The sequence below is a fragment of the Arachis duranensis genome, chromosome 1 (genome assembly GCF_000817695.3).
Source record: "Arachis duranensis cultivar V14167 chromosome 1, aradu.V14167.gnm2.J7QH, whole genome shotgun sequence".
NCBI lineage: Eukaryota > Viridiplantae > Streptophyta > Magnoliopsida > Fabales > Fabaceae > Arachis > Arachis duranensis.
This window is the reverse complement of record NC_029772.3, coordinates 3497858-3518380: the sequence shown is the minus strand read 5'-3', so window position 1 is coordinate 3518380 and position 20523 is coordinate 3497858. Positions and strand designations below refer to the sequence as shown.

At 29.9% G+C, this 20523-nt stretch overlaps 1 protein-coding gene across 2 annotated transcripts; it reads right to left on the bottom strand.

Annotated features, from left to right (window-relative positions):
* Positions 1–7651: 7651 nt before the first annotated feature.
* Positions 7652–20523, bottom strand: LOC107462817 (uncharacterized). 2 transcript variants are annotated; one of them, XM_052258604.1, is made up of 3 exons: positions 20077–20523; positions 17641–18119; positions 7652–8158 (listed from the first exon to the last, which is right to left on the bottom strand). In XM_052258604.1, the coding sequence occupies exons 1-3, from the start codon at positions 20400–20402 to the stop codon at positions 7788–7790; spliced, it is 1176 nt and encodes a 391-aa protein (XP_052114564.1). In that variant the 5' UTR covers positions 20403–20523; the 3' UTR covers positions 7652–7787. The 2 variants fall into 2 exon arrangements, with proteins under 2 accessions (XP_052114564.1, XP_015937013.1); XM_016081527.3 differs by lacking the exon at positions 7652–8158 and having other exon boundaries at positions 17150–18119; positions 20077–20522.

Here is a 20523-nt window from a genome sequence, read left to right as displayed (position 1 = left end):
TGAGTGAAGCAACAATTAATACAAACACAAACATCACTCCACTGGCTTACTGTCCCTGCATGCATTTGTTTGATGATAAGTATGTTCATTCACTGTACAATGTTGACAACTTTCTTTTTTTTGGAATGGATTGGACAATATTTATTTCAATAATGTTAGGAAATTAAGATAGTTCTAGCCAAAAGCCAACTAAATGTTTTTAGGTAAATTCAAAATCTCTACGTAGATGTTGTTTATGTTAGGTATTAAGATATTTTTTTTTCTTTGTAAATTGGATAGTTCTGAATTTGTTTTCTAATTTATCATATTTTAGGCATTTAGAGAGAGATGATGGAGAGACCGAAGTTAATTGAATCAGTTTCGGTAATTCACGTTACAATTATATTAAATGTATCTTCTCCTAATTTAAATGTGGTGAAACATTTAATAACTAATATTTTAAATCATATATAAATAAAATTAATTACTATATTTATAATTAATTAAATTATTCTATTTTTGACTGATTTAGAGTTGGTTCTATATACTTTTTCTATTTAATTTTAGACATTATAATACTACAACATATTCATATTATATACTCACCCATACAATACTAAAAAATTCTTATTCAATATTTATCATTCGTCAAATTTTAAATTCGAATAATGCTGCATATAAAAAAATATGTGTTTTACCATTTCAGCTAAGACTTCAGTTATAATGTTGACAACTTTGAATTGAAGTGCTGCTTCAATCAAAGGCCCTCCCCTTTTGAATTTTCTACTCCTCAAAGAGCCTCTCCTTGCTCTGGGTTTTAAAAAAGTCATTCAAATAATAATGTTTATTAAAAATGCTATCACACACTAAAATTTAATCATTAAATTAATTATATATTTATATATAAATATATATCATTTAATTTATTTATATATTTTATATAAATTTCTGATTTGATAACTGAATTTTTTATAATTTAGGGTGCTGAAGCTATCTACAAACACTGGCCATTGTGCTTCAAATCATGATCAATCTACTATATCATATGAACTGTCAACAACGTTTTCCCAAGGATTTTCTCTCTCACTGGTTTTTATTTATTTTCTTTGTAACCAACCCAATTGACTTGTGCATGCCATTGGCATTGAGATTGACAATAAAATTCATCACACCCTCGATAGGCACTTTGCATGTGTTCCTCTTGTTGGACTAGTGAGTGGGCTGAGAAAGCAACCCTTCATAGTAACATAAGTGTGGCAGGCATATTCATTTGTCCACTCTCTTTTTTGCTCCCTATGCCATCATCATTATTCATCTTAGTCTCATGAAAAGTGAAAGTGGTCCATAACTCCATTTAATTCTCTGTATCTATGTCCTTTTGCTCATGGATCATAACCACGTGTCCCACCGACAGATCTAGCATGTAGGTTTTCCTTTTTTTAGTTTGGCACAGTATTCTCTAATCTGATCGAGCCATGACTAATCATTCATCCTAGATAAACTCGCTTTTAACGGAGACACATACACCAAAAATCGATTTTCGATGAAAGGTGTGTCGCAAATAGAACAGTTATTGCAGATTTTTATTCACGTGAATAAAATCAGGACGGAAAAATTATTGGATATGGTTGACGAGACGACGGTTGTGCGACACTTTCATGCACTCACGTCGCATCTATCTTCCACGAGATTGTTGGTGCAACCAATTGGGATCCGGGAGAAGAAGCGGTCGCCGTCGATTGGTCACGGCGGTGTCTCAGTGATTGGAAATGTTCCACAATGAAAGGAGACACAGTCGACGATGAGAACTAGGATTAGGATTGCGTGATCGGGTTGGTGTCACGAGCTTTTCTTTCAAGGTTCTACTCACCTCATGTACCGTTACAAGTTACACACTCTTTTTCAATATTATTCATTCATTCCATATTAAACCTAATTAAGTCATATAAAATTATTTTAAATTCTTTTTAATTTGTGTTGGTAATATTACTCTCCTCTTGACAACATATACTTTTTTTTTTTAGTTTGGCATAGTATTCTCTAATTTGACAAACCATGACTAATCCATCGTAAATTGGAATTTCATTCGTTTTTCATGTTTTTACTACTATATTCTAAAAATAATAAACAAAATTACTTGTCTTTAATTATGTTTATATAATTTTAATATTAAATATTAAGGTTATTCGGTAAATACATTTTTAGTGTATCTGTTATTGCTAAATATGGTGTTATGGACTAAATGTTAAATGAATTAATAGTAAAAAATATATTTGAAATGTTGAATTTAATTATTTAAAAATATAAAATAATCTTACCCTTTCAATGAACACTAATTATATCAACTAATGTCATTGTTTATTGTAATAACCACAGGTTGTGCTACGATATTGAAGGGACAAGCATTAATGCGATAAAAGTAATGTTACATTTTAACTGAAAAATTTAAGATAACGAACGGATAAACTATCTATATAATATATATTTCTTATATATTCCATTCTTAAAAATAAAAAATAAGGAATAAATTTTTTTTTTTAAAAAAGACAATTTGTCTCCGATAATATAAATTCATTTTTTTAAATTATAAAAATTGTAATTTGTCTTAATGAATTTACATTTTAAAAATTAAATAAAAAATTACAATTCACTTCAATAAATTCTATTTATTCTTATATTTTTATAAAGAGCAATGCTAGAGAACCAAAAGGGTATCAGTAAAAAATCAGCTAAAATACCTTTAGGTAAATCTAAAATTTCTACGAATTAATATATATGGATATTTCTTCTGTTAAGTATCAGAATGTTTCTTTTTCATACTAAATAGATGTTCTTTTATATATTTTTTGAATTTTTTTGTATTGCAAATGTGAATGCTTCTATTTCTTTAAGAATTTTTTTTAAATTTTATAAATATTTAATTATTTTTTCTAAAATATAATTGGATATTTCTTTTGTTAAGTATTAAGATATTTTTTTATATTAAATGAATGGTTTTTTTATATTTCACACAAATTGCCACTAATTATTTTTCTAAGGCTTTGACATTTCGGATCTGCAGCGAGGAAGTTCAAGAGGGGATTCCGGCAGTGCTGATAGAATGTTGAACCAACTACTAACAGAGATGGATGAAATGTTTATTGTTTCGGCCATGATGTCTTGACTAATTGATATACATTCCTTCACCGGATGAGACATCACGTCTCCAGATCTTCAAAGTGTGCTTGAGGAAGTCACCAATCTCAAAGGATGTCGATTTTTTGGCTCTTGCTCGTTATACACATGGATTTAGTGGTGCATATATTACTGAGATATCATCACGAGCTCCCAATCTAGTAAAGACAGTTCTGACTGGAAGCGGAAGCGATCGGAGGAGTGGGTCGCGGTAGGAAGACGGAAAGAGCCTGACGAGAGAAAGAACTCTGTATGTATGATTGTTGGAGGTGGGTAGATTAATATGAGAGAAAAGAGGAAGATTTTTATAAGTTTTAATTAGGTTTACTTAATAAATTTAAAATTTTTTAAATTTTGAATTTAAAAAATTTAAAATTAATTATTAATATAAATTAATGTGATTTTGTTTAATTTTTTGCTAGTAACTTTTTAGTTCTATATACTTTTTCTTTTATAAATTATCAATAATTTTTATTTTTGAAAATTTACCCCCGACAAATCATACAAAATATATATACTCGCTCTTAATATTAAACATAAAAAGAAAGAACACTGAAAATTAAACCGTGAGTGTGAGTGGTGAGTGGTGAAACATCTCGGGGCATGTTGGAAGGGATTTTTGAGTCAGGTTGATCTGGTTTCTATGGGACCATTGATGGGTGGGATAAGACCTTTGGCGTGCCGTATTAGAGTATTCAAATTTTCTCCATATCATGTCTTTTCCATTTAAAGAATGGAGAACATGAAATCATTTTTAACAGAAACTCATTCTAATTTTTATTTATAATTATTTGTTATAAAAATTAATTTTAATAATAATTAATTATATACGTAAAGTAAAATATATGTATAGTTAACATATTATGCAACGTTCATCTTGTATATGTATATAAAATATTGTTAATTTTATTAACAAAATATTATTTAATTTTTTTTAATTTAATTGACACATGTTTAAATATCATTGGTTAAAATCAAAAGAAATCAAGCCCCTTTGAGTAGGGCTTTGTTTGTTTCAAAAATTATGATGGAATTCACTTTCATTTTGCTCCAAAGGTTAGTTTTCACTTTTTGTCAGACAAATAGTAAATGGCCTTCATTTGTTTATTATTAGACATGCTCTTAGACCATCTCTATTAAAAAATTTATCCCAATCTTTATTTATGATTCACCCGTCATAAAAAGTAATTCTACATCAACTTTTGCGTAATAAATAGTAAATAAGAATTCAAAGCATCTCTCTTCTCCATTAAAAGGAACTAGCTTTAGTCCCTATTGCAGTCTCATTTAATTAATTAATTAAAGTAATTAAAATTAATATAATTACTATTTCTTACAATAATATTTTTAAATTTATAAATTCAAAAATAATTTACTGTTACAAAATATTAATATAAAAAAATCATATAGAAAAATAATACACAATATATAAAATTAATTTAAATTAATTTGTAAAATTATTTAATATAAAAAAATAATTAAACTAATTCGCAAAACTAATTAACATATATATAATATGTATGTAATGTATATTTTAATTTATTTATATGTAACTGTTATGGTGAGTAACCGGAGATTAATAGGATAGATGGCGCTAGTTGGCCCAATTATCTGCAGAGGGTGGCTTTTGAATAGGTTCGTTCGTTGGAGCCTCCTTCCGACTTGTGCACGAGAGTAAATGGGGGATGGTACCTGCAAAGACACTCCGATGCCTAAGTTAGCAAGGGTGTTAGCAGGTCTAGAGAGTATTGGGCTTAGAGATACCTGAGGGGTGTCAGTGTATTTATAGTGGTGAGCCAATAACCACCGTTGGAGTAGTGCCGTATCTTTTGGGTGTTAACCGTCCCTTTATCTTAGGGAGGTTAAGATATGGCTTACCGAAGCGGTTAGAGAGATTTTAGGGGCGGTTACTCATTTGAATGAGTGTCTCATGTCCGACTTCTTTTAGAGTAAGTCGTAGTCAACACCGACTTCTTATATGAAGATCGATGCTTAGCTAGGCTTAATTCTTCGAATTAGGCCTTTTATTTGGTCTTAGACCTTTATCATTGGGCCAGGATATAAACAGTAACATATTTTTTAATTCATTTATATGTAATGTGCAACGATCATAATATATATAATGATTATTTTATATATTTTTTTAATTTTTTATTGATATTTTACGTGTTAAATATTTATTGACGTATGAGAATTCTTTTGAATTGAAATTTTTTTATTGATTCATGTGAAAGAACTCATTTGAGTTCACACTCCAACGAACAAAAGTATCCTTATATTATAGGAAACATTTTAAGTGCATCGGAGAATACTGGTGCACCAGTTATTTTAACCGTTGATTTCAATTAATATATATTATATATATTTTTTATAATTTAAATCAACGGTTAAAACAACTAGTGCACTGATACTCCTGATACACTTAAAATACTTCCTATATCATATATCAAAGGAGAAATTTAAGATAGCTACCATTGGAATTACTCTAGAAAAGGGAGTGTAGGAAGGAATTAAACGAACAAGGTTTAAACAATTAATAAAAATGATTATTTTTATAAAGACATTTTTTATAAAAATTATATCATAAATAGTTAAATAATTTATTATGTTTAACTTTTGATTAAATATATTTAACTAAATTATCTAGTAATTTATAATATCAGTTTCATATGAAAATACTTTTTATAAAAATAATTACCTTAAATAAAACGATAATTTGCATGTCGATATCATATATAATTTTTTATGCGGAACGATCCTTAGCAAATCACGGAAAAGGACTTTTGTTTCTGTTTAGAGAAAAAGGTAAGGGATAAGAACTAGAAAGATTTTAGTAAAGTCAGGGTAGGTAGTTAAGTTGATTGTTTCCTTCATTATTACCAGACACAGAATATAACAAAGAATACAAACAAACAACAACCAGAAAATATATGAAATAGAATATAAATAGAGAATGTATAATAGAAAAAGATGTCTATACAAGTATGATGCATGTCTGTCTTATATAGGCCATGAGTTCACGTGTCAGATTACATCTTACATTCCGACATTACCTACGAACTAATTCTATATATGATTTTTCAATTGTATTAGTGCGTCTATACATGTCGATATGGTTAAAATACCACCAATCCATGACAATAGGCAATTGTTATAAAATTTGACGCCATAATATACGTACAATAAGAAACAGTGAACGTCTCCGTAGATTTTTTCAAGATCAATGATCATTCAGTCCGTGCGTACTCCCACGTTTAACATTCAATCAATCCAAACCCTGAGCAAAAATCTAACCTAAAGCATCACTACCATCGAATTTAGGAAGATTGAAAGTCACCCTTCTTGGCTGTAAGCCCGTTCGAAGTGGTGGATTTGACCTTGAATTTGAACCATGGAATTGCTCACGCGACGGAGAACGGCTCCGATGCTGATCATGCAGAAGCTGGGCTATGGAGGTTTGAATAGCATCAAACTTGAGACTAGTGGCTTTGGAAGCTTTTGCGCATTCTGTTCTATGCTCCTCCATAATCGATTTTAGCATCTGGAATAGGCGTTTAATATCAATTTCCATACCCTTCATCCGCGTATTGTCAGCTACGGCCACAACAATGAAAATACCAAATTGAAAATACTGAATTTTTTTAAATTGAAATAAGAGAAGTTCACTAGTGTGAGTTCATAACAGAACAAGGGAAATTCAATGGAATAGTGGATTAATATTAACGAATGGGATTCAATGTAAAAGTAATTAAATCATACAATGTGATAGAGAAAAAAAAAGATGTCAGCCAAAAATTCTACAGCAAGCCAGAAATACTCTATTCAGAGAAAAATATTTAGAATTAAGAAGAGAAAGAGAGAAGACTAGAAAAGAAAAGGGTGGAAAAGAATAAGAGAAAGTCAGAGAGGAAATTGTATCACTAATTACTGTCGTAGTAATTTCCCTCCAACTGTCCTCTTTACATAACAAACTCCTCGCCTAACATTGCATGATCATTTTCTATGTGCCCGGGTTTATTTATGTTGCTTACAGAGCCCTTAACATTCTCTCCCCCTCACACTCCCATTTTCGTTTTGGAAACAAAACCTTTTGAAAAGAAAAAAATATAAAAACTTAATTAAAAATTTGATAAAATTATAAAGACGGTCAAAGTAATTAAACATTAATTTTATTGTTAATGTATAATAATCTGTTGTACTCGTACAAAAATACATTGTCAGTAGAGCATAAATAAAACAACGATAATAATACTTGAATTTATTGAGTTTTAAGGCATAAGCACCACAATCCATATTAATTAAACATGATGATTTACGAGTTTGTGCAAAATGTAATATATTATCATCTAATTAAAATAAGTTGAGCTTTCAGGATGTCTTCACCGGTGGAAGAATCCAAGTGTGTTAAAGAAAGCACAAGCTGAAGTGAGAGATGTATTTGATAATAGAGGAAGAGCCGATGAATCTTGCATTGATGGGATGAAATACTCGAAAGCAATTATCAAAGAATCATTAAGATTACATCCCACACTGCACCTCTCTTTTCTTTTATTTCGTTGAATTTTATATTCAAATAATTTCCAAACTAGTATGTTCATAAATCATAAGAAACGAATTGAGTGACAACGTGATCATCACTCCCATTTACACATAGTTTGATGAGTGTGTCTGAAACCATAAGTTAACACGAAGCTTCCATCCATTCTCTTCAAAACAAAGCTTTCCACAAGAACATAACACGCAAAATTTTCCCATTTAGTGCCCCCTTCTAATTTCTTTTTAATTATCCTCTCGTGCCTTCTATTCCTACTCAACCAACCACCTCTTTCTTGCTCCCATTTCATTCTTTCCACAATAACCGAACTCAATCCAACTCTAACCCCTCTTCCCACACTAAACCAAACCACTCCATCAACACCATTCCCTTCACCCCACTTAGCTTCCTTTCCACCCACCATAGCAAATTCTGTTTCAACAACAACATCCACTAACACCCCATCATTACCTTCATTACCAATAACACTACTATTCTTCATTGACAAAATCTTCTGCCATCTTTGCTCAAGTGTCAATTTGTAAAACACAGATCTTTTCATTTGGTCCTTGACAACCAAATGAAAAGATAAATGGACAGTACCAATTCCCAACAACCACAGAACCAGAACAATCATTAGACAATGGGAAATCGAATGCCGGTAATTGACTGCGCAACAATTGATTTAGGCCAAGAGCTTCTTCCAAATTGTAATTCCTGGGTGTAGAAGCTTCAACAGTCCAACCTTTCGTCCTTAAGAATGAAGGAGGGATCCCATCAGGAGCAACAGACTTTGCATAGAAACCAGAACTCTTCATGATTATCTCGAATTGTTGATATTGGTTGAAGGGGTCCAAAGGTCTTGGTTTAACATCTTTCACAGAATTGCAGCATAAACAAGTACCCATATCCTCTTCCCTTGAGCTTGTACATGCCTCCCTGCTCGTCAACATAACAAAACAGTTTGTAGAATAATAATAGTACTATAGTAGCGTAAACTAAAAAAATAATGATAAAAAAAAATCCATTTTAAAAATTGATAAAAGTAAGTCATTGCCAAATAGCTTTCTTATTGATGGAAAAAAAAAACACTAATGTGCCAAAAGCAAATATTTATGTGGAAATCTTAGATAGTAATATAGTACCGCGTCAACTTTTGTTTTTATCAACAGAAAATGAACTACTTGATTATTCGTTATTTTTTGTCAATTTTTTTAAATCTTTAGAACCTAATGCTAATGCATTTTAGAGAAAATAAAAAATACAATACTCTTTAAATTCTAAAATTGAATCTAAATTATAAATTCTAAATCATAAAGTCTAAATTTTGAAGTCTAGATTTTAAATTCTAAATCTTAAACCCTAAATTATAAATTCTAAATTTTAAATCTGAACTATTGATATGAAATATAAAAAATAGAGAGTTAATATTTATTAAATTGATAAAAGGTGTAATTCTAAAGAGCGTTTAAAGACAAACATCTTTTTAGAAGATATTTTTGTTGGTTTACATCTTTGGATTTTTTTTTTCTTTTTGGTAGGTGCTTCAGTCTTTAAAACTATAGTTTGTGTGGTTTAAAAAGACTTATGACACCATAAATCACATGCATATACGACAGTATGAACACTTTTCTCTAATTCTAAATTTGTATATTCTTATGTGCTTCTATTGAGTAGAGCACATGATAGCCAGTTTTAAATTGACAAGATAAATTCATGGATATCCATAAAACATATCAATTCCAAAGCAAGATTAATTATTTTGTGGATTCAAGCATGGAGGGACAAGGATTAGCATACATACCCTTGATGCTTTCCTTTCCTCCATATAACATAGTAGCGGTTGGAAGACAAGGGCTGATTAAGAACTGGAATGAACATAACTTCGTGGTTATCCCTTGTGGACCCTTCTGCTCTATCAGTATTGACGGTCAGATTCTTGCTCTGAGGAAAAGGGAAATGGTTGATGTTTCTGTTCTTCACCAAACCAAAGAAACCGTAGCTTTGTGCTGCTTCATCTTGGAGAACAAGATAACCTGAATTTGGACCCTCTGAAGAAGGTGCCTTAGAAAGGGCATTAATGTCTTTCTTTAACAATGAACGAGGCCTTGTTGAATACATTCTTGATTCTTCTTAATTTCTTTCTCTTCTTATTCTTCAAGCTTTCGTTTCATATATTTGTGTTTGTGTGTATTTATACACTTGCCACTAAGCCAATATGCATTTTAATTTAGCAGTGGATTGTCACATTCAAGGATCAAGCTTTAAGCCTAGCTTTGGGAAACAATAAAAAAAAAATACTCAATAACATCAATAACAAGCAAACAAATTAAAATCAAAACAATCAAAATAAAAAATCAAGCACCATCATCAGACCGCTAACGATTTCAATTGCATAAGCCATCCCCTTTTGATCATAGGGCACCTTATTGGATAACCACATTCATAAAAGAATAAAAGTTTACATCTCTTTTCATGCTTTCCATATAGCAGAGCAAAATTTAATCAGTCCAAAACAAGATATACAAGACCAAAATTCAACTAAATTAATTCAGATTCAATAATCATTTTAGATTTTAATAATTCAACACTCAGCAGAATCATCAATCTTACATTCAGAAATCATAAGAACAAAATAAATAAAAAACAACACAACAGAAGTACAAGTGTACGAATTCATTGAACAATATTGAAGTAGTTGCTAGAGAAAATAGAGGAAGGAGGAGACTGAAGTCACACAACAGAGAGAGAAGGAGGTCTAACCTGAACTGGACAGTCACGTTGAAAATTTTGGCCATGGAGAACTGCTAGGTAAACTATAAGAGTGAAAGAGATTGAGAGAATAGGATTTGGAGGATTTTTTTGGTTTCCCACGGTATCCCCCAACCCGACAGGTCAAGGACTAATCCGCCGCGGTACTGAGTTCTATTTAAGGGTTTGTCGCTGGCCAATGGGTTGCTGCATGCACAAGACGGGATTCGAACCCCCGACACTTGCGGACTAATGAGCTAACCACTAGACCAACCCAACTTGGTTAGATTTGGAGGATTTATTGCTAGGTTTCATGGTATTGAACTCAGATTGGGCCTTTGGGTTGGGTTGGGTTTCAATCAGGGCCAAGGGAACATCTTTTTCAATCTGGAATGCAGCATCGTGGCAAAAGAGCGATTCCATCGGCGATTCTGCGGGTAGCAGCTTCCTGCAACTCCAACGGCATAAACGGCACGAACGGGAGTGGCAGTAAATTAACGAAGCTACAAGTTAGTTACATGTGGTCCTGAGTTCTAAAACAGTAAGACTAGGAATCCTTTAAAAGTGATTCTTTATTCAAATTTTTATTATAATAATTTAAAAGAAATACATCTAGATAAATTTAATTTTTTTTTAAATTAAATATACATTTAAAATACAAATTAAATAAAATTTAAATTTAAATTTTAAAATTTAAAATTTTTGTTCCAGTTTTACTATTTCTAATTATTAATAGATTATCGTTTAAATACATATTCAAAAATTAAATGCAATAAAATTAAAGATTTTAATTTTAAAATTCAAAAAATAAATATTAAGAGTTTTAATTATTAACCCACACATCTAAAACTCTCTAAAAGAGATCATATTTTAAACTAATATATTAGATATACTTTTATCGAATAAGATCTAAGAAGTTTAGTTTAATTATTCATTTTAATAATTTAAAAATGTTAATAAAAAATAAAAAGTATTAGATGTATTTTTATAGAATAAGATATAAAAAAAATCAGTTTTATTTTTATAACCTTTAAATAAATTAAATTTTAGATTTATGATTTTAGATGTGTCAATAATTTTAGATGTGTAATAATTGAAAAAATAATCAGTTTTTACAAATATACATTTTAATAATTTCAAAAGTATTAATGTTCAAATAAATAACGATAAAATCTAACAAATAATAAAAAATAAAAAATATTAGATGAATTTTTATCGAATATGATATAAAAAAAATTAATTTTATATTTAACGTTTAAATTTAATTTTCTGATTTATGATTTTGTATGTGTTTTAGAAATATTTTGTGTATCATTTAATAATTTTAGATGTGTTACAATTGAAAATAAATTTTTTTTTACCAACATACATTTTAATAATTTTAAAAACATTAATATTCAAATAAGTAACAAAAAATCTAACTATTAAAAAAAGAAAAATATTAGATGAGTTTTTATCGAATAAAATATAAAAAATTAATTTTATTTTTAATGTTTAAATTTAAATTTTAAATTTATGATTTTGGATGTGTTTCAAAAATATTTTTTGTATAACTTAATAATTTTAGATGTGTTACAATTTACAATTGAAAAAAAAAAATTTTACGCACATACATTTTAATAATTTTAAATGCGTTAATGTTAAAATAATAAGTAACGAAAAAATCCAACTAATAATAAAAAAATTGTTGAAAACTATAAACCTTTGTTAAATTTGTATTTGTTATCTTTTTTTTCTTCCAAATACCTGTAATTACTCCTTTATTTATCTTTAATTCGGTCTAATTATTTTATGTTAATAGTATTCTCTAATCATTCTAGAGATAAAAATTAAAAAAAAATAAAAAAAAAAGAAAGAGAAGAAGAAGAAAAAAATATTGATGCATGGACTGATAATTCATTTATTGTTTAATTTAAATGTTGATATAATCTTATTAAAATTTCATTCGACCATATGATGAATGAGTTTTAAGTTAGCATGCAAGTCACTCGAAATAGGAACAAAATAACACTACTCATTTAATAATAATAAAATATTAAATATGAAATAGTAAATTTACCTGTAAAAGAGTGATACTCTTCTATAAAAAATTTTATGAAGACCGTGAGAAAGAAGAAAAAAAGAACGTACGAGAAAAAGAGAACATTTAAAATTTAAATTAATTTTAATTATTAATATATTAGCTACAAATTAAAAATATGTTTTAATTAAATAATATTATTTAAATTTTAAAAGCCGATCAAAAACTGAATTTTATTGTATAAATAACATTTTCTATTCTAAAATGAATTGTTTGATTTGCTTTATTTGCTGTTTCTTTTTATTGGAATTAAAGCTGAAACTATTGGGATGCTGGATGCTCCCGTTGGCCGTTGATATTTTAGAAGGAATAAAGAGATGTATATATATTATAAGGTGATTGTTTTGATATTATTAATAATTTCTATGTATTGGTACCATATAAAAAGTAAACAAAAAACTTGCCACATAAATTATAGTTATCTATGTCAGTATTTATTTTTTAAAAAATATTATATTATTATAATATAAAACACATAAATAAAATAAATAGAAGTCAGAATATCTTAAATGCAATAATATTTTATAATTATTTTATTTGTATTTATATGTAAATCGAATCTATTAATTTTAATTTATAATTTTTTAAGATAAATAGAATTAATATGATTCGAATTAGTATGGAAAATTATAAAACAAAATAACCAGCTTCGATTTAGTAGGGTAAAGACTATAAATGTGGTTGGTCCATAATAAATCGAAACAAACAATTTTAATTTAGGCCCACAGAAATCGAAACAATGGAATTCGATTTATAGAAAATGTGCACTCAAGGTAAATCGAATGAAGTAGATTTGATTTAATATATATATAATTGGAATTCTTGTTTAGAATTACATTTCACTATCTCATCCACCTCCCAAAACATATCCTAGAGAGAAAAGTTAGGCAACAATACTATAAGATTCAAAACTGCAAATATAGAGAATGATCTATATCGTATCTATCGATTGGACGAAGTTGTCTATATTATTGGAAGCATTAATAAATAGGTTAGTGAATGAATTTTTTTTTTTCAAGATAGATAAAAAATGTTAGTAATATTAAATCATTTGGAGTATTTGTTTATAAGCATTAGTTAGAAATTAGAATTTTTAAACTATAAATGGTAGTTAGAGTAGTGATTTAATAATTTGTTAGAATTTTGAAATTAAAATGCTGCTTAGAGTTGTGATTGTAAATAACTATTAGTGAGAGTGGTAATTAGAGGTTCTGTTAGAATTTGTAAGTTTTAAATGTTAGATTAACTAGTAATTAAAAGTTTAGTTAGAATTTAATTTAGATTAAAAGTGTCGGTGATAATAGTGATTTAAAATTTTATGTTAAAGTTTTTCTTTAATTAGAATGCTCTGTGTTAAGTGAATTTAGATTTAGATTATATTTAATTTTTTTTTTAATTTGTTGGGGATATGGGTATGTAAAATTATTTGTTTGGAGTATATTTTTTCAAAAGGGCATGCATTATTTAATGGTTGTTGAGTGAACTATTAATCAGGTCTTGTCGATTTTTAAGAATGACAACGCGACTCCTCAAAATAAAATTGATCCATTTCGGTCCCTATTTTCTGATTCCGTCATACAACGCGATCCCTGTGGGTATTTTTCCGTCAACTCTGAACGGAAAATATTGACGTGTTAGGTTCAGAAATGGATAGGGTCTAATGGTCTCTAAATTTAAATTGGTTATGGGTTTATTTGTCCTTATAATTCTTTAAACAATATTTTTTTAATCATTATATTAATATTCTTTTTCCAATAAATTATTAAATATATGATATAATAAGTATAAACTAATTAATAAATTATTCAAATTTAAAAATATCATTTATTATGAAACTAAATAAATAATTCTCAAATATAATTTTTAAATATATAAATAATAAACATTAAAATTCAGTTAATACATTAATAATAATAACCCTATGATATACTATTAGTATTATGATCTAGATAATTTTTCACAATAAAGTAAAAACTAATGAACACATTATTTGATATATAGTAAAATATTTTTGAGTAATAACAAATTTAATTTTTTATCTCTTTAAACTAAATTAATAATTCTATTTGATATCTTTGTACTAAAATACACTATGGGTAACCTACTAATACTAAATGAAATAATATATATATTATGGAGACCATTAATAAACTCAACAAATTCAAAATGTCAATAATATTATTAATCTATTAATAATATATATTGTCATAAGGTTATAGATTGATAAAGATTTATCAATATAAGAACAATATAGATTAATTAAAATATATGTAAATGAAGACTCAGAGTGTCACCACAAAAACAGTGAACCCGCCTTTCCTTTTTCTTTGGCCACCCATTCTTTGCACCGTCATCAATCTCAATCCAATCAAAATCATCAATCCATTCAAAAAAGTTACATTTTGGTATCTTCCCACAAGTAACATACCTCCTACCATAGTAACATAATTAAATTTGTTATTACTTAAAAAAATTTTACTATATATCAAATAATGTGTTCATTAGTTTTCACTTTATTGTAAAAATTATCTAAATTATAATACTAATAGTATATCATAGGGTTATTATTATTAATGTATTAACCGGATTTTAATGTTTATTATTTATATATTTAAAAATTATATTTGAAAATTATTTATTTACTTTCATAATAAATGATATTATCAAATTTGAATAATTTATTAATTAGTTTGTACTTATTATACCATATATTTAATAATTTATTGAAAAAAGAATATTAATATAATGAATAAAAAATAATTTAAAAAAATATTGTTTAAAGAATTATAAGGACAAATAAATCCCTAATCAATTTAAATTTAGAGACAATTAGACCCCTGTCCATTTCTAAACCTGAGATGTCAGCATTTTTCGTTCAGAGATGACGGAAAAATATCCACAGGGATCGCATTGTGTGACGGAATCAGGGGACAGGGACCGAAGTGGATCGATTTTATTTTGAGGAGTTGTGTTATCATTCTTGGAAATCGACAGGGACCAAATTGGTAGTTCACTCAATGGTTGTTTAGTGAATTGTTTTGTTAATTGTTATGATTCTTAGAAAATATTTTTTTTTATCATCATGCAGCCTACTCGATGTATCACTAGCAGAGGAGGTAGCATGGTATGTCTCTAAGCGATAGGATCATATCGTACTTGCAAATGGCCGGCTTATACCATCTTGCGAAGCTCAACGACCATTAGTTTCGATTGGATGAGCTGCTAGTCAGTGCATTTATCGAGAGATAGCGTCCGGAGACGCATACCTTTCATATGCCATTCGAGGGAGTGCACAACTACTCTATAGGATGTGGTGTGTCAGTTAGTCCTCTCAATCGACTGTAAATGCGTTAGTGGATGTCTGATGGACTTTGAGAGGTACGTTGAGAGTGGCCGACCTGCATGAATGTGCCTCTGTCGACTTTTGCAATACCTTTATCGATACGGCAACATCAGCTCTTAACATAGGTAGTATAAAAGTAGATATAACATGATAATCAAGTATCATGTGATTATTAGATATTGATGTAGCCAGACATGTATGAGGTCCACTATACCGTCTTACCTCCTAAGTACTTTTCTGCCAGCGACGAGTGATCTGAATCAACCATGTGTAACCGTTGCTAAACTCCTTATACTTTCCATAGTAAATCAAACCCATTAACTTCGATTTATATAATGCATCGTACACTCCTATTAAATCGATCCATTTCATTCGATTTATATATAAGAAGGGTAAATCGAGTTTATTAGATTCGATTTACATAGTTTTATTGACAAAACCGGACATACATGTAATGTTTCTTTTAGGACAATAATGTAAATTTGAATGTTATTTCATTTGTTCATGTCATATACCCTATTATTATATATACAAAAATACACTCATAAATCATTATAAAAAAATAAATATATTTTTATAATTATTTTTGTTAAATGACTAAATAATTATTTTTATTTATGTAATAAAAATATCCTTCTTCAATAACAATTAAAAAATTCCTTTTCAATACGGGATGAAATTTTTGGAACGACGAGGATGGTACCTACAAAAATACTCCGACATCCAAGTTAGAATGGATCTAAAAAATATAAGTGAGAATTAGAAATACGTATGGTATCTAAACGAGTTCTTGACTCTTTTTTATAGTAGGAGTTTTGTTTATCGTATCTTATCTTATAAGATAAAAGGGATATTCAATTTTAAAATGTTGGTTAGGGGTTAGATTGCTGAGCTGATTTGGATTAGGAAGAAGGTCCAAATCCAAACAACCGGATCAGAGGCTGCACTATTGAAAAATCTTAGAATAAGGTCCGGAACAATTGAAAACTTTCAAATGAGATAAAAATTAAGGAAATTGGATATGATTGAAGAATTTGGAGTGACAACTACAAAAAGAGATGATGTATACTTGATTCCCATCACTTATCGTTCTTCATGTTAAGATTACTATGGGATATATATTGATAGTTACTTCTATGAAAATATCTTTATTTGATTGAATATGTTTAATTGAATCATTTATCAATTTGTAATACTATCTCTTGTCTTTATAAAATAACCATATTATATATTTTGAGGGTTGAGCTTTTGAAATGGACACTTGCCATAAAAGTACTCTCGGATTGTTTCATAGCACTAAAAGCATATATCTTTCATTTCTTTTTTTTCTTTTGTTTTCTTGAATTTTATAACCAAATAGTTTCCAAACTAGTATGTACATAAGAAACGAATAACAACGTGGTCATCACTCCCATTTACACATAATTTGATTAGTGTGTCGGAAACCATAAGTTAACACAAAGCTTCCATCCATTCTCTTCAAAACAAAGCTTTCCACAAGCACATAACACCCAAAATTTTCCCATTTAATAGCCCCTCCAAATTTCTCTTCTCTAATTATCCTCTCTTGCCTCTTATTCCTACCCATCCAACCACCTCTTTCTTGCTCCCATTTCATTCTCTCCACAATAACCAAATTCAATCCAACACTAACCTCTCTTCTCACACTAAACCAAACCACTCCATCAACACCATTTCCTTCACCCCAATCAGCTTCCTTTCCACCCACCATAGCAAATTCTGTTTCAACAACAACATCCACTAACACCCTATCATTACCTTTACTACCAATAACACTACTATTCTTCATTGACAAAATCTTCTCCCATCTTTGCTCAAGTGTCAATGTGTAAAACACAGATCTTTTCATTTGCTCCTTGAGTTCCATTCCTTCCTTCACAAACATAAATGGACAGTACCAATTCCCAATAACCACAGAACCAGAACTCTCATTAGACAATGGGAAATCAAATGCCGGTAATTGACCGCGCAACAATTGATTTAGGCCAAGAGCTTCTTCCAAATTGTAATTCTTGGGTGTAGAAGCTTCAACAGTCCAACCTTTCGTCCTTAAGAATGAAGGAGGGATCCCATCAGAAGCAACAGACTTTGCATGGAAACCAGAACGCTTCTTGATTATCTGGAATTGTTGATATTGGTTGAAGGGGTCCAAAGGTCTTGGTTTAACATTTTTCACAGAATTGCAGCATAAACAAGTAGTTCCCATATCCTCTTCCGTTGAGCTTGTACATGCCTCCCTGCTTGTCAACATAACAAAACAGTTGTAACTCATTGCCAAATAGCGTTCTTATTGTTGAAAAAAAAATACTTTTTTTTTGAAACAAATGAAGCTCGACACATGAGAGTGGAACATAATAAAACAGACAAATACAAAAACAAATCTAAACACAAGGTTAACAATCTTACGTCATCTCCGGCATTGCCATCAACAACCAGTAGGATCAATACCAGTCCACTCTTTATAGCTCAAAAACGTCCTATTCTATATGACATCAACAGTTACCTCTTTATTGTTGAAAATTCTGTTATTGCGTTCCAACCAGACGTTCTAAATAACTGCAAAGAACCCAGTAAGCCACCTCTTTTGCTCCTCTTTTCTATTAGGTGTTTCATTCCAACTCTCAAACAAGCCTTTAATGCTTCCTGAGACAGCCCAATCTCTATGAAAACATCTCAACCAGACGCACCACACTTGTCATGTAAACTCACAGAACACAAACAAATGATGAACACATTCGATCTCCTTTTTACACAAGACACAAATACTATCATGCTGGCAAGTTATGCCTAATCTACTCAACCTTTCTTTAGTATTCACTCTACCGACTAAAACAAACCAACCAAACAGTTCAATTCTAGGCGAGACCAACCCTTTTCAGATCGAACTTGTGAAGCTATAACTCGTAATCTCTTCCGAGAGAGTCTCCGATTGCAACACCTGCAGAAAATAGTTAGTAGAAAAAATACCTTTTTTTATCAAATTTCCAAACAAGATTATCTTCTCTGTCAGCTGATAGCTTCACTGGTCTTAACATATCATGAAGTCGGTGAACTAGTTTCAACTCCCATTGAAACAGCTCCCTCCTCCAAGGAAATTCCAAATTCACTCTAACCCATCCTAGAACCCACAATCCCCTATCACAGATCCTTACTGATTTGAAACAGAGAAGAGCCTTGGAAAACGTGCTTTCAAAGGACCACCCTGGACCCAGTTATCTTCTCAAAATAGTGTCCTTCGTCCATTACCAACTTCCACTGCCATCCCACTAATAACTTTTTCTTTTATCTGTTGTGCTTTTATATCCAACTGACAGATCTCTTTTCAGGAGCTACCCTTCACCGGTAAAGTCTGACTAGAAAGTATAATCTTGGGATTTAAATTATTACACGAACAGACAATCTTCTTTCATAACGGACATTCTTTCTTAAAAAAAAATACTAATGTGCCAAAAACAAATATTTATGTGGAAATCTTAGATAGTACTGTGTCAAAAAAAATTTTATCAACAGAAATTGAACTACTTGATTATTCGTTATTTTTTGTTAATTTTTTTAAATCTTTAGAATCTAATGCTAATATGTTTTAGAAATATAATAAATAGAGAGTTAATATTTATTTAAGGGAAAGTATGAGGAGTTAATGGAATATTTGTACAATGTGTATAATGGAGGTTTATGGAGTATTAGAGATATAACCATTAGTGTTACATTTTTTTATCAGCTGAAACTTTTGGGATTAGTGGTATCATGATATGGTATTAGAGCTCTAGATCCGAAAAGTCAAGAGTTTGATCCTTGGTGAACTCCAAAATCAGTTTAAGCTTAGTATAAGGGATGTTCATTTTGTGATAGCTCATTGTCTTTCTTACTAAAATTCTGTTAATCTGACAGCATCTTTTCTCCCCTCCACCTGCACAATTTCATTGAAGTCTTCCATAAAAACTGACATAACTCTGCAATATAACTCAATTTCTCCCGCATAGCAAATTTCTCTTCTCTTATACACTACAAAAAGCATAATTGAAATTATTTTTGGTAAGACCCCTTCAATACACAACCAAAACTCCCCCTTATGAGTGGACAAGATTAAGTTGACAAGATAAATTCATGATATCCATAAAACATATCAATTCCAAAGCAAGATTAATTATTTTGTGGATTCAAGCATGGAGGGACAAAGATTAACATACATACCCTTGATGCTTTCCTTTCCTCCATATAACATAGTAGCAGTTGGAAGACAAGGGCTGATTAAGAACTGGAACGAACATAACTTCGTGGTAATACCCTGTGGACCCTGGATCTCCTGCTGCACCATCAGTATTGACGGTCAGATTCTTGCTCTGAGGAAAAGGGAAATGGCTGATGTATCTGTTCTTCACCAAACCAAAGAAACCGTAGCTTTGTGCTGCTTCATCTTGGAGAACAAGAAAACCTGAATTTGGACCCTCTGAAGAAGGTGCCTCAGAAAGGGCATTAACGTCTTTCTTTAACAATGAACGAGGCCTTGTTGAATACATTCTTGATTCTTCTTAATTTCTTTCTCTTCTTAGTCTTCAAGCTTTTGTTTCATACATGTGTGTTTGTGTTTGTGTGTATTTGTTGAAGAGTTGTATGGAATAATAGATGCCTACCTGCCAC